Consider the following 15,237-nt stretch of genomic DNA (forward strand, 5'->3'; position numbering starts at 1 on the left):
TTGACCTGATCTGCAGAGGGTCCAGGTGACTGAAAAGTCTAGGTAAATGAAATTTTAGGTAATAGGAAAGCTATGCTAATTGCTAGAAATTCTGAGTAATGATAAGCTATGCTGATTACTAAAACCATTATATAATAATAAAGCTCTAAATATAACTATAACCCTGTGGCCAATTCTCATTCTACCAAGGATCCTTAAGAAAAGAACCTGCCTGTCCCCATAGCATCGGGTGACACAGACGGACAGAGGGGCCGTGCTGGTGTAACCAAATGTACCCAAAGTGATTAGTTTGTTCTTTTGTAACTAAGCAACATAGAGATAGGAGCAGGGTAGACAATACTTTAATGTTGTGTTTGTACATCTATGGCTATGGATATGCTACTATGCCCAAAGACAATTGGACGAGGAGTAGTACGGACATGCTGCTATGTTCCCAGTACAGCCCCAGCCCATCTTGACAAAGAGTCGAGGGTGGTTAGAATAATTGGTTTGTGTTAGAATAGGAATAAGGGTGCCAAATCATTGTTAAGGACCATGCACCATGAAGAAGGGGAGCAAGTTACATAAGCAAGGTGATATTGCGCATGCCCAGAAGAAGGGGTCAACTAAAGGACACACCTGTACGACCACCAAGGACCACCAGAGACCCCCACGGAAGCCCCTCGGAGTTCAAGGACGCATGAGTAATGACCATGCAAATATGACAATTAGTTCCAGGAAATATAATGAATATGCATGATCATTCCGGGAAATTTGATGCATATGTATGTAATCGGACAATATAAGTTTTGGTTGATGTAACCTGCGGTATGCACGCTAGGTGGAACGATCCCCCGTGCATCCGGCGCCGTAATAAAGAATGCCTGCTTCTTAATGCTACATTGGTGTTAAGGAGTTTGATTCCCGATTTCGGTGACACTGGTACTTGGGGAATCTGCAAATGTGCATGTGCTTGTGAATTTATAGAACGCCGTGTGTGTGCCTTCACTACTGAACTATCTCTACCAGGTATACTGGTTGTATGTGGCAAGGTCTCGGTAGCAGGGGGGCTGCAGGGGTGGCCTCTGTGAGAAGACACCAGGGACTGCCCCTGTGCTGGACAGAATCGGTTCCAGCCAGTTCTGTAATGGACCCACCACTGGCCAAAGCTGAGCCAATCAGTGAAGCTGGTGGCACCTCTGTGATAACATATTTAAGAAAGGGTAAAAAAACACTGCACAGCAGTTTTGAGAGAGGAGAAAGGAAGGAGAAAAAAAGCATGAGAAACAACCCTGCAGACACTAAGGTCAGTGAAGAAGGAGGGGGAGGAGGTGCTCCAGGTGCTGGAGCAGAGATTCCCCTGCAGCCCATGGAAAAGACCATGGTGAAGCAGGTTGTCCCCCTGCAGCCAGTGGAAAGGACCATGCCAGAGCAGATGTGGATATGCTCTGAAGGAAGCTGCATCCTGTGGAGAGCCCATGCTGGAGCATGCTCCTGGCAGGAACTGCAGCCCGTGGAGGACCCACACTGGAGCAGTCTTATCCTCAAGGACTGCAGCCCATGGGAAGGACCAATGCTGGATCAGGGAAAAGGATTGAGGAGGAAGGAGCGGCAGAGACGAAGTGGTATGAACTGTCTGTAACCCTCCACTCCCCATTCCCCCGAGCCACTGTGGCAGGATGGAGGGGGGGGTGCAGTGAAGAGGAGTCTGGAATGAAGGAGGGAAGTTGTGCCTCAGAAGAAGGCGGGGGGGGTGAGGGAAAGCTGTTTTAGTTTTTCTTTGTTTCTCACCATCCAGATCTATTTTAATTGGTGCACTGGTTTTGGCTGGTATGGAGTTAATTTTCTTCATAGCAGCTTGTATGGTGCTGTGTTTTGGATTTGTGACCAAAACAGTATTGATAACACACCCATGTTTTAGCTATTGCTGAACAGTGCTTGGACAGCATCGAGGCCTTCTGTTTCTCACACTGCCCCCTCGAGTGAGGAGGCTGGAGGTGTACAAGAAGTTGGGAGGGGACACAGCTGGGACAGCTGACCCCAACTGACCAAAGGGATATTCCATACCATATGATGTCATGCTCAGCATATAAAGCTGGGGAAGAAGAAGGAAGGGGGGACATTCGGAGTGATGGCGTTTGTCTTCCCAAGTAACCGTTACACATGATGGAGCCCTGCTTTCCTGGAGATGGCTGAACACCTGCCTGCCCATGGGAAGTAGTGAATGAATTCCTTGCTTTGCTTTGCTTGCACACACAGCTTTTGCTTTCCCTATTAAACTGTCTTTATCTCAATCCACACGTTTTCTCACTTTTACCCTTCCGATTCTCTTCCCCATCCCACTGCTGAGGGGCAGCTGTGTGGGGCTTAGCTGCCTACTGGGGTTAAACCACAACAATTGGCAAGAAATTAAATGAATCTTCCCTAAGTCAACTCTGTTTTGCCCATGACAGTAACTGGTAAGTGGGGTGGGTTGACCTTGGCTGGCCGCCAGATGTCCACCAAGCTGCTCTATCATACCCCCCTCCATCAACAGGACAGGGGGAGAAAATAAGACGAAAAGCTCGAGGGTCGAGATAAGGACAGGGAGATCACTCACCAATTACCATCATGGGCAAAACAGACTTGACTTGGGGAAATTAATTTAATTTACTGCCAGTTAAACAGAGTAGGATAGTGAGAAACAAGAACAAATGTAAAAACACCTTCCCCCACCCCTCCCTTCTTCCCAGGCTCAACTTCACTCACAACTCTTTTACCTCCTCCCCCACCCTGAGCAGCGCAGGGGAATAGGGAATGGGGGTTACAGTCAGTTCATAATGCTTCGTCTCTCCCGCTCCATCCTCCTCACGCTCTTCCCCTGCTCCAGCGTGGGGTCCCTCCCACGGGAGACAGTCCTTCACAAACTTCTCCAACGTGGGTCCTTCCCATGGGCTGCAGTTCTTCATGAACTGCTCCAGCTTGGGTCCTTTCCATGGGGTGCAGTCCTTCAGGAATGGACTGCTCCAGCATGGGTCCCCCGCGGGGTCACAGGTCCTGCCAGAAAACCTGCTTTGGCGTGGGCTCCGCCCCACAGGTTGCAGTTCCTGCCAGGAGCATGCTCCTGCATGGGCACTCCACAGGATGCAGCTTCCTTCCTTGAGGGCACATCCACCTGCTCCGGCATGGTGTCCTCCATGGGCTGCAGGGGTACAACCTGCTTCACCATGGTCTTCTCCATGGGCTGCAGGGGAATCTCTGTTCCAGCACCTGGAGCACCTCCTCCCCCTCCTTCTCCACTGACCTTGGTGTCTGCAGGGTTGTCTTTCTCACATTTTCTCACTCCTCCTGTGGGATAATTGCTGGAGGTGACTTAGAAATTAAACTTATATTCACACTTTTAGGTAAGGCACAGCATTGAAGAAGCTTCCCGGGTGGAATGCAGCTGACATGCAAGGCCATTCCGTGGAAGTTCCCTAGGCCTGTAACCTTAGATGTCGGTGACGCCAGGGGAACTTGGTGTACTGACTCTAAGAGGTACTGCCCGGAGGGTGGAGCGGTGTGGAGATACCGCGGCCAGGCTCCACAATTAAATGGGAACTCAAAGGTATTGTGTGTGACCAGTAAGCTGCACATTTGCTATCCTGGGCCAACAGCCTGTCATGTTTCTGACAAAATGCTGTCCTTTGATGAACTTTGCTCATTATAACATCATTATAATACCAAAACACACCTCCATCCCAAAAGCTACCCACCTCCAAGGTGCGACCACCCCTCACTGAGCTTGCGCTTTGAATTTTCCTAGCTTATACCTTTAAAAGCGAAGTGAGAAAAATTTACACCAATCCTAAACAAAGATGTATGACTAGAGTCACTCAAGCTCCACCTGAAAGGTGAAAGATAGTATAAAATGGCTTAAGAGAAAGAGAACGTTAGGGAAGACACCATCGTGTACCACTCTGACCTCTGGGATCAGTCAACAGGCTGAGCCTCTCCTCCCCCACATTGGGACGCCTTTGGGTAAGAGTCAAACACTTGGTTATTCCAAGTGCCTCCCTGGGAAACTTAGAAATCTCTCTAGAGTTGCTTTATCATCTTTAACGCGTTTATAGCCAGCAGTGTCACTCATAGTCTTGGTATTTGCACGTGCTTTGCAGACAGTAAATTTATCACCGGTAATCCAAAGAACCTGTGTATCTGTTGCTCTAATAAACTGCACTCTTTATTAATCTAGCCGTGGTAGTTATTGAACACAACCAGACTCTTTAAGTGTGCCCGTGATAGTTCATGCAACACGACTAGACTGGGGGTGCAGCGTGTTTAAATTAACGCTGTCGCCTTTACTCTGATGAATGGCTGCATATACAGTCCTTAGAAAATAACCGTTGACCAAGTCTGAGACTAAGACTGGACTTAGCCGCACCTAGACTCTTCTCTGAGAAAGAGTTTAGAAAGCAAGGGGGTCCTGTCTGAACCTCGTGACTCAACGGGAGGGTTCCCCCCACCTCAGCCACTCCTCAGACTCCTACACGAAAGTAACTCTTAACGCAACAGAAAATTGGCGTACTCGGCAGGATTACCATGGATAAACTGCTGCAAAAATACAAATGTGCCCCTTCCCAGGCTGGGAAGGAGTGGGGTCAAAAATTCTGGAAGGATGAAGAGAAAGTGGTAGAACGCATTAAGCAGTGTCAGGCTGCGCAATGGCTAGTAGCAAAAAAAGGTAAAAGGGTAATTGGTGTGGTGTTAGGAGCCTGTTGGTCTTGCGCTCAGCAAGAAGCTAAGAGAACCCCTGCTCCCAAACTAATTTCCAATGTGGAATATTCAATTTTAGAATTGGAAAATGAGGTATTGACGTCATCATTGGCCTTTGAGAGGGAGACAGGAAAAACGCTAAGAACCCAAGTTGACAAACTTGTGAATGAAAACGATAAACTTGTGAGTGAGAACAATAAACGTGTGAGTGAGAATAACAGACTCGTGAGTGAGAATAATCATCTTAAACAATTGCTGGAAAGGGTTAATCGGCTGCTAGATAAAATGCAACCTTCTGCTCCAGTTAAGCAGATTCGTAGATTAATGCGTGGTGCAAACCCTGAGATTGGGGATGGTGATCTTTGGTTTGACAGTAATAACGATGAGGTCGAAGGGACCTCTGATTCCGAGCCTCAATTGATTTCCTTACAACCTTTGGTTAAAACTGAGACCGCTGTTGAAATCTGCACTACTGTGCGAACAATTCCATGGTCACCGTTGGTCCAATCTCTGGGTAAAAAGAATAACCCAGCTGGGGAGAATTGCCTAGCTGGAAAACCCAAAACCCACAAGGAAAGTGCACCTTCTGCACCAGGACTAATTGATGAGGTGGAATCTCAACAAAAAAATCTTCCACCCCCGGGGAGGGCAGTGTGCCACCCTGCTCGGCAGGTATTAGCAATTCAATGGCTCTCTGATGAATACTCTGACCCTATCATTGCCATTCCCATTGGACCCCGAAAAATACTGGTAAACTTCCTCATTGACACCAGGGTCCAAATGTCAGTAATTATCCACAAAACAGCACAAGCCCTGGGCATAAAACCTGGCCGACGCAGGGTTAAACTCACAGGAATTGAAAAGGAATGCGCCACCGAAAAAAATTCACCCTGGTTGCCAGAAGAACGAAGATTAACCAGGACAGAGGTATTAGCTGGTGCTGCATATACTAACATTCTAGGATTTGACATACTGCGTGGGCAAATGTGGAAACTCCCAGATGGAACTGTGTGGAGTTCTGCAAGAGGTAAAAAGGAATCAGGCATAGTGAAATTGAGTCTGTTACAAACACCTATACCCTTACCCCCCTCTAAAATCACTAATGTTTGGCAATATCCATCTCCAGCAGCAGCGCTTATGGGGATTGACGGGGTAGTAACGGAATTGGAAAAAGAGGCATCATTAAAAGGACTAATTCGCCCCATAATTCACCAGTGTGGCCAGTAAAGAAACCAACCGGGCAATGGCGTTTTACAGTGGATTACCGACAGTTAAACGCTAACAGACTGACCTTTGACTGCCGCAGTTCCAAACATGACAGAAATAGTGACACTGATACAGGGAGCTGCCCATCCCTGGATGGCTGCCTTGGCAGGAAAAGTACACCGGATTAGCACCCGGTGGATCTCACCCTCTTTTAACCCTGCCGGTTAAATACAACCGAGCACGTTTGTTTCCTTTTTGTGTTCACAGGAATCCTGAAAGAAGACGACTCCGATTGAAGTAGATGTCTGCAAAATGCGGCAAGGGGAGTTGTATTGGAATCAAAGTATACTTTAAATTCGGCAGCATTTTGCAGACAACTCCTTTGATGTGTAGCCAGAAAGACCCAGAATGGCCGTGGTCCCAAGCCCACATTAAATACAATAGAATTATGGGAACATGTGTCATCAAGGAAAGGCTAAATTTGGCTACTGTAGTCATGCATGGAGTCGAGGTGTCCTCAAGACACGAGTGGAGCTGGGATAATGGATGGCTTCCACTCCTGAAGGGAAAAGCAGAAGAAATCCAGGTAGGGCGTAGAACGATCAATGGATCAACCCATTAAAGGTCACATCCATGACAATATCCAGCATTTCCAGAAATCCAATAGCACCAAAGTCTTGTGTCACTGATGAGTGGGATTGTTGGTATACCTAACCTCACCCACTCCACTTGACACACTGCAATATGGAGTTAGGAATGTACCCATTTTCACCATGGTATCTCACAACGACCCTTGGGACCATGCATTGTCACGATATAGTGCAAGCATTGGAACACTACAAAACAGAAGGAACTTAAGTCTCTCTGTTCTAGTTATGCATGGAAATGAAGTATACTCAAAAGATGAATGGAGTTGGAATGACTTTCTTCAGATGGCCAGACTTCAAGCCATTCCAGGGCAGACAATACAGATTAGCTGCTGAGTAAATCAAAACAAACTGAACCAAATTCAGATTGCTGGTACAATCTTACCTTTACCAAACCTATAATTGTGTACTGTCTTTGGGGTTACAGAGGCACCGAATTAATTACTATTTGAATTTATGATTGATACAGCAACATCTGTGCCAGTTGCAAAGGATAAGGAACCTCTGCTCCCACAAATGTCTGAAAATGTACCGACTCGGCCTCCCATTAATCTAACTCCTTTCATCTTCAACACAGGCCCTTACATAATTAAAAATACAGGTCAGCAACAAGTGCTGTTTAATCCGTCATACTCCCTCAAACGGGTGGAATTAGCAATGCAGACTAATATCTCTGCAATTAAACCTACCTGTTCACCATTCCTGAGTACTTCTTACGCAGGGTGGTCAGCATGGTTACATAAATGGACTCTCATCGCTCCAAAACGATCAGAGAGAGATGTGACTGGTGTCTTAGGAACGGGACTGGGAGTCTTAAACAGCATAGATGCTGAAGTACTTGCTAATAAATTAGCCACAGTAACCAATGACTTAAGTGCCCTGAAACACCCTTTCCAATCTTCTCTTTCAGCTCTGGGAGCTAACCAATGGCTCTTATCGGATATGTTGCCTCAGTGGGGAAAGGTAAATGAGAAGGACCACCAGTTGATTGTGGATGCACTTGGTGTGACCCAAAACAATGTTTCTTTAGCTCTTAGTTGTATCCAAGCTCAACTGTGGATGCAATCTATAGTAGCTGCAATTATACAGGAAGGTGAGGAAGGCACCCTGCCCACTGAAATTCAAAAGGTAATTTGGGATAATGCAACTGAATTTGAGAAAGAATTCCAGTCCTGGTGGTATCCAGTTGATTTCACCTACGACCCTACTGACGGCAAAGCCACAGCTTTTGTCTTAACAATACGCAATGCTTCGGTATACACCATATACCCAATCATTGCGCTGGGGTTGAATCACAATGGAACTATAATCTATCCATTAGAACATAGAGTATGGGCCCAACAAAATGGGAACAAATGGCGAACTATTGATGTGAATGCGTGCGTTGTACGGGAACAACAAGGATTTATTTGCGAGAGTAACACCATCAAAGCCCAAGACATTTGTCTTGACACTGAACAAAAATGTTTGTCATTTTGAAATACGACCAGATGAAGCCCCTGAAACTGTACTTGTCTATATTGGAAAAGGATGCGTTGGCATGAGAACCTTTTGTGATTTTATATTTGTAGGTAACACTACTGTAGATATAGGTAATCACTCAAATGTTTGTGTTTGTAACTTTTCCAAAATTATGGGATGTGACTTCAACTATTCAGCTCCTGTCACAACCCACCAACTGCTGCAAGCTGACTATACACTGTATCAAGACTTATTACCAGCCCCTATTGGACTGAACCTCACATTGGTGAGAAAACTACTACAACACGATGACCTGAATCAACTGCTGGAACACGTCCAAAATAATGGACATAAGACATTAGTCACCGTCCACCATGACGCGGAAGAGATACATCACGTCTTAGAGCGAGTGAAGCAGGATGGAGGACACCGTTGGTGGGACACTTTGCTAGGATGGTCGCTGACCGCAACCAGAATTCTCAATAAGATGCTTCATCCAGTTGTTGTTCTGCTAGTGCTCACTGTGTTATGCTTCATTCTAACATCGCGCTGTATGTTAGACTCTGGACTATGGTGAAGCGTTTGTCTCATCAAATATCCCTACAAGATGTATACATACTCGATAATCCTCACCACGGGAATGTATGTGACACATCCGAGGCATTCCAAATATCATGAAGCTTGAGTGACTATAGTCACGGGGTGGATTATGTGGGATAATTGCTGAGGTGACTTAGAAATTAAACTTATATTCACACTTTTAGGTAAGGCACAGCATTGAAGAAGCTTCCCAGGCGGAAAGCGGCTGACATGTAAGGAATCCATTCCATGGAAGTTCCCTAGGCCTGCAAACTTAGATGTCGGTGACGCCGGGGGAACTTGGTGCACTGACTCTAAAAGGTACTGCTCGGAGGGTGGAGCGGTGTGGAGATACCGCGGCCAGGCTCCGCAATTAAATGGGAATTCAAAGGTATTGTGTGTGACCAGTAAGCTGCACATTTGCTATCCTGGGCCAACAGCCTGTCACATTTTTGACAAAATGCTGTCCTTTTGGTGAACTGTGCTCATTATAACATCATTATAATACCAAAACACACCTCCATCCCAAAAGCTACCCGCCTCCAAGGTGCGACCACCCCTCACTGAGCTTGTGCTTTGAATTTTTCCTAGCATATACCTTTAAAAGCGAAGCGAGAAAAATTTACACCAATCCTAAACAAAAATGTATGACTAGAGTCACTCAAGCTCCACCCGAAAGGTGAAAGATAGTATAAAATGGCTTAAGAGAAAGAGAACGTTAGGGAAGACACCATCGTGTACCACTCTGACCTCTGGGATCAGTCGACGGGCTGAGCCTCTCTTCCCCCACATCGGGACGCCTTTGGGTAAGAGTCAAACACTTGGTTATACCAAGTGCCTCCGCGGGAAACTTAGAAATCTCTCTAGAGTTGCTTTATCATCTTTAGCGCGTTTATAGCCAGCAGTGTCACTCATAGTCTTGGTATTTGCATGTGCTTTGCAGACAGTAAATTTATCACCGGTAATCCAAAGAATCTGTGTATCTGTTGCTCTAATAAACTGCACTCTTTATTAATCTAGCCGTGGTAGTTATTGAACACAACCAGACTCTTTAAGTGTGCCCGTGATAGTTCATGCAACACGACTAGACTGGGGGTGCAGCGCATTTAAATTAACGCTGTCGCCTTTACTCTGATGAATGGCTGCATATACGGTCCTTAGAAAATAACTGTTGACCAAGTCTGAGACTAGGACTGGACTTAGCCGCACCTAGACTCCTCTGAGAAGGAGTTTAGAAAGCAAGGGGGTCCTGTCTGAACCTCGTGACTCAACAGGAGGGTTCCCCCCCCCTCAGCCACTCCTCAGACTCCTACGCGCCAGTTACTCTTAATGCAACACCTCCCTCACAGCTGTTGCGCAGCATTTTTTTTACCCTTTCTTGTATATGTTATCACAGAGACGCTACCAACATTGCTGATTAGCTCAGCTTTGGGCAGCAGTGGGTCTGTCTTGGAGCCAGGTGGAAATGGCTCTGTCCAACATGGGGACAGCTCCTGATGTCTTCTCACAGAAGCCACCCCTGCAGCCCCCCTGCTACCAAAACCTTGCAACGTGAACCCAATACAGTAAGTGATCTCCCTGTCTTATCTTGACCCATGAGCTTTTCCATCTTATTTTCCTCCCCCTGTCCTGCTGAGAAGCAGAAGTGAGAGAGCAGTTGGGTGGGGGTCTGACAGCCAGCCAAGGTCAACCCACCACACCAGCCAAAGAGGAGGAAGGGGACTTGGCTGTCTACGCTTATGTTTATGTGTGTCTTGTATGTAGGTGCTATTGAAGGCAGCACCCTGTCTGTGGCAGTCTGTGTAGCTGGCCATGTCAGTGTCCTCTGTGTGTGTGTGTGAGTGTGTGTGTGTCTGGGATACGTGCTCAGCTTTGCTACTGGTTGAACTTGCAAACAGGAAAGCAGCAGCTGCATCCCTCAGCCTGGGCAGAGACCCCAGGTCCCTGGGCTGGGCTTCAGCAACCAGGCAGGCAGAAGTCCTGGGCCAGCGCTGCTGGAGGAGGTGACCGCTCCTAACATCCATTAACAATCAACACTGCATGTGTAGGGCATTCTAAACACTGAATATTGTTTAGAACTACACAATATATAAACTGACCATATCCTATAGTAACTTAGGCCTGAGAGTATGGCTATACCACAGGGCAGAATAGTAACATATTAGCTAACATTAAACAGGTTAGCTCAGGCATTAAAAGCAATCCAAGTGTGATAGTATAACATTTTGTTCATAGTCTTAATTCCAATATGCAGGCTTGTGTCATCAATGAACAGCATATGAATCAGACTGACTTTAAATCTATGAAAAAGAGCATTTGAAGAAAACTATGTTCCTAACCAGTATATAGTGGTCTGCCAGAAAGCTTCCTGTGATGTACATTAACTGGACTGAGAACACTTCTTCATCTTTTTTACAGAGAAGATGTGTGTGTGTGTGTGTCCTGTGTGTGTGTCTGTTGGATAGGTGCTCAACTTTGCTACTGGTTGAACCTGCAAACAGGAAAGCAGCAGCCCTGTCTCTCTGCCTGGGCAGAGACCCTGGGTCCCTGGGCACACCAGGCTGGGCTCCAGTGACTGGGCAGGAGGAAGTCCTGGGCCAGAGCTACTAGAGGAGGCAACTGCTCCTGAAATCCCTTACCACCTATTTACAAAAAATAACTGCAGCTTCAAGATTTGAGCCCCCAATGGATGCTGTAATCTAGCAGAGTAAATGTTTCTAGGCTTTACTGATATCTGCTGAAACTGGAAATTATCAAGTGCATTGCACAAGAACTCTTCAGATAAAACCACAGAATACCAATGTTACATGCGGAAATAGGTTGCTCTGTCAGCAAGAGATGAGAACTACAGCCAACACCTTTCAACAAAACATTCATGAGGTAAGAATAACAGAGTTGATATATTAAGAGCCCATCTGGTCTGATATTAAGCTTGAACTAAGAGAAGAAGACATCATATTCTGAGGCATGTTTTGGATTTGCTCCTCTTCTTCCCACTTCCTTAAAACCAGAAAAGAAGGAAAAGCATGACATACCCTACACTTCTTACAGCATTTCTCAATTCCAGTCTTAAAAATGGGTATAGAACATGTTAACATTCTTACCATGAGATTCCAGTCCAGCTCCTTGTGCCAGGCCGTTATCATAAGACTAAAGAAAAAAATCCACAAACCAGTTACTTTAGAGCGAAATCACTTTTACAGACATTACAATTTATCAGTCTATTAGCAAAATTATTATCAGACCATTCCACCATTTTAATCTAGTTAAATTCTGAACCTATGTCTCAAAAAGCTCTTGGCACAAATCAGTGTTGTTTAAATACAGGCAGTTTTAATGACTTTTTTCTTCAATCAAAGAGCATGAAGTTCATTTCAGTTGTGATATATGTTAAAAGTCTGGAATTAGGTAAACATTTCTTTGCCAAAAAGGGAAATCATGCAGTTGGCCTGGTTTTGGCTGGGATAGGGTTAATTTTCTTCCTAGTAGCTGGTATAGTACTGTGTTTTGGATTTAGGATGAGAATAATGTTGATAACACACTGATGTTTTAGTTGTTGCTGAGCAGTGCTTATACTAGTCAAGGACTTTTCAGCTTCTCATACTGCCCTGCCAGAAAGGAGGCTGGAGGTGCACAAGAAGCTGGGAGGGAACAAAACCAGGACAGCTGACCCAAACTGGCCAAAGGGATATTCCATACCATATGATGTCATGCTGAACAAAAAAACTGGGGGGAGTTGTCCGGGGAGGGGGGGGGGGGCGCGGCCACTGCTCAGGAACTGGCTGGGCATCAGTCAGCAGGTGGTGAGCAACTGCATTGTGCATCACTTGTTTTGTATATTCTTCTATCATTATTATTATTATTTTCCCTTCCTTTTATGTCCTATTAAATTGTCTTTATCTCAACCCATGAGTTTTACCTTTTTTCTGATTCTCTCCCCCATCCCACTCGGGGGAGAGTGAGCGAAGAGCTGTGTGGTGTTTAGCTGCCTGCTGGGTTAAACCATGACAGCAGCGTAGATAACCATTAAAAAAGCCCTGAAATTTTGGGGCCTTTCTAAAAAGGGAAAATGGATACACAATTCCAAACAAAATTGAAGTGCATAAATTAAATCTGTCTCTAACCCAAAAGATGATTAATGCACATGAAGGCATAATGTAGGGTACTACTGTATGTACAATGCTGAAGCACAAGAAATGCTTTAGTATGGAGCAAGACCATCAGCCTTTCAAAAACTGAAGACTGGCGGGGCGGGGGGGGCAGAAGCAACAGCATACTAAGCATACTATTTGGAATTGAACTTTACCTGCCCTATAAAATAACTGCTGTTAAAAATTATTTTTAAAATGCTGTAAAAAATGCTTTGTAAAGTCAAATTAAGAGGAGGAGCTTCACTGACAAACAAAGCATCAAAAATATTCTGAGAACTCTTCTTCATCTTTTTTACAGAGAAGATGTAATAAAGATGTAATTACAGAGAAGATGTACATCCTTACTGTACTGTAAGGGGATGTACTGGACTGGGAACATTTAATACACTTGACTTGATCTCAATAATTAGTTTTTCCATTGATTCTGTATATGATTTAAAAAAGCAGGACTAGAGCTGATTGAAATTTGAGGATTTTAGTGATGCAATGTTTTACTTATGCATTTTTTAAAGTTATAGGAACTTCAGGCCTCAAGTTTTAAAAACTTGCTTTCAATTTTAAATTGAATTTTAAAGAAAATAGATCAGAATTAATTTAACTTGCAGCAAACATACACAACCAATATGATTACTTTGCTAGTACAAACATTACAATGAAAATATAAATACAAAAAGGAATGTACTTTTCAACTCATTGAAGCAGGAATAGAAAAGAAACAAATTACTGTAATATTTCTATTTGGATGGATAGATTTTTAGTCATAGTAAAGAACTAAAGCTATTAACTTGAAAATGCATTGAGAAATAACACTTTGTGAATACGCACCATACTTCTTCTAATGTAGTCTACTGCTTTTTTTGTATCCATGCCTGACCAGTTATCGAGCATGTAGCAGATGCAGGAAGCACAGTACACAAACCTCATATCATTCTCACTTCCTTCCAGCACAGCACAGAAACTGAAAGAAAGGCTTCTTTCATTATACATTTTATAGCCCGTTACATTAGAAAATATGAAAAGCATTTTACGAATTGTATTATTTTTCCTTTTAAAATAAGTTAGTTACTTCTATTTATAGTATTCACATGAATGTAACCCAAACCTACATTAGATTTTCTTTTCAGAAGATGTGATTCTAACCAAGCTAAGCAAAATGAATAGAACTATTAACATTTAGGGGCTTGGATAACCTTATTTCCCGTAATGTCATGACACTGGTCTTTGTTTATCCAAATATGTTAATGTTTACATTCTTTCACGTATCACAGTATACACTGATGTATGAGTTACCATTGTAGAATCTACTATTCTTAGAATTCTTTTCCTCCCTAGAAATCTTCATAGCTCACATAGCTGTCCAACTTTAGGATCAGATTCCCATGTATGTATAAATGTAATTGTTATCATTACAATTTCTAATATAAATGGTGAAAATTACTTGCAATCCATTTTTTTGTTTCTAATGGTTAGATTCTTTCCATTTTTGTTTCTAATGGTTAGATTCTTTCTAATGGTTAGATTCTTTCTCTGGGTAAAGAACTGGCTGGATGGCCGGGCCCAAAGAGTGGTGGTGAATGGAGTTTACTCCAGTTGGCGGCCGGTCACAAGCGGTGTTCCCCAGGGCTCTGTGTTGGGGCCAGTTCTGTTTAATATCTTTATCAATGATCTGGATGAAGGGATCGAGTGCACCCTCAGTAAGTTTGCAGATGACACCAAGTTGGGCAGGAGTGTTGATCTGCTTGAGGGTAGGAAGGCTCTGCAGAGGGACCTGGACAGGCTGGATCGATGGGCTGGGGCCAATTGTATGAGGTTCAACAAGGCCAAGTGCTGGGTCCTGCACTTGGGCCACAACAACCCCATGCAACGCTACAGGCTTGGGGAAGAGTGGCTGGAAAGCTGCCTGGCAGAAAAGGACCTGGGGGTGTTGGTTGACAGACGCCTGAATATGAGCCAGCAGTGTGCCCAGGTGGCCAAGAAAGCCAACAGCATCCTGGCTTGTATCAAAAATAGTGTGGCCAGCAGGACTAGGGAAGTGATCGTGCCCCTGTACTCGGCACTAGTGAGGCTGCACCTCGAATATTGTGTTGAGTTTTGGGCCCCTCACTACAAGAGAGACATTGAGGTGCTGGAGCGTGTCCAGAGAAGGGCAATGAAGCTGGTGAAGGGTCTAGAGCAGAAGTCTTATGAGGAGCGGCTGAGGGAACTGGGGTTGTTTAGCCTGGAGAAAAAGGAGGCTCAGGGGAGACCTTATTGCTCTCTACAACTACCTGAAAGGAGGTTGTAGAGAGGTGGGGGTCGGTCTCTTCTCCCAGGTAACGAGTGATAGGAGGAGAGGAAATGGCCTCAAGTTGCACCAGGGGAGGTTTAGACTGGATATTAGGAAATTTTACTTCACCGAAAGGGTTATCAAGCAGTGGAACAGGCTGCCCAGGGAAGTGGTTGAGTCGCCATCCCTGGAGGTATTTAAAAGATGTTTGGAT

At 44.7% G+C, this 15,237-nt stretch overlaps 2 protein-coding genes across 2 annotated transcripts in view; one reads left to right on the forward strand and one right to left on the reverse strand.

Moving 5' to 3' along the window:
• LOC140650460 (geranylgeranyl transferase type-1 subunit beta-like) overlaps positions 1-15,237 on the reverse strand; it is a 94,822-nt gene that overhangs the window by 15,532 nt on the left and 64,053 nt on the right. Inside the window, 2 exon segments of the mRNA XM_072858710.1 lie at positions 11,711-11,756; positions 13,583-13,715. Of these exon segments, the coding sequence (XP_072714811.1) occupies positions 11,711-11,756; positions 13,583-13,715 (179 nt within the window).
• LOC140650708 (uncharacterized) lies at positions 7,023-8,604 on the forward strand. Its single transcript, XM_072859413.1, is given in 2 exon segments — positions 7,023-8,021; positions 8,023-8,604. Coding segments are annotated over 2 exon segments (1,581 nt in total).

Source organism: Ciconia boyciana, chromosome 4 (assembly GCF_034638445.1).
Source record: "Ciconia boyciana chromosome 4, ASM3463844v1, whole genome shotgun sequence".
Classification (NCBI taxonomy): domain Eukaryota; kingdom Metazoa; phylum Chordata; class Aves; order Ciconiiformes; family Ciconiidae; genus Ciconia; species Ciconia boyciana.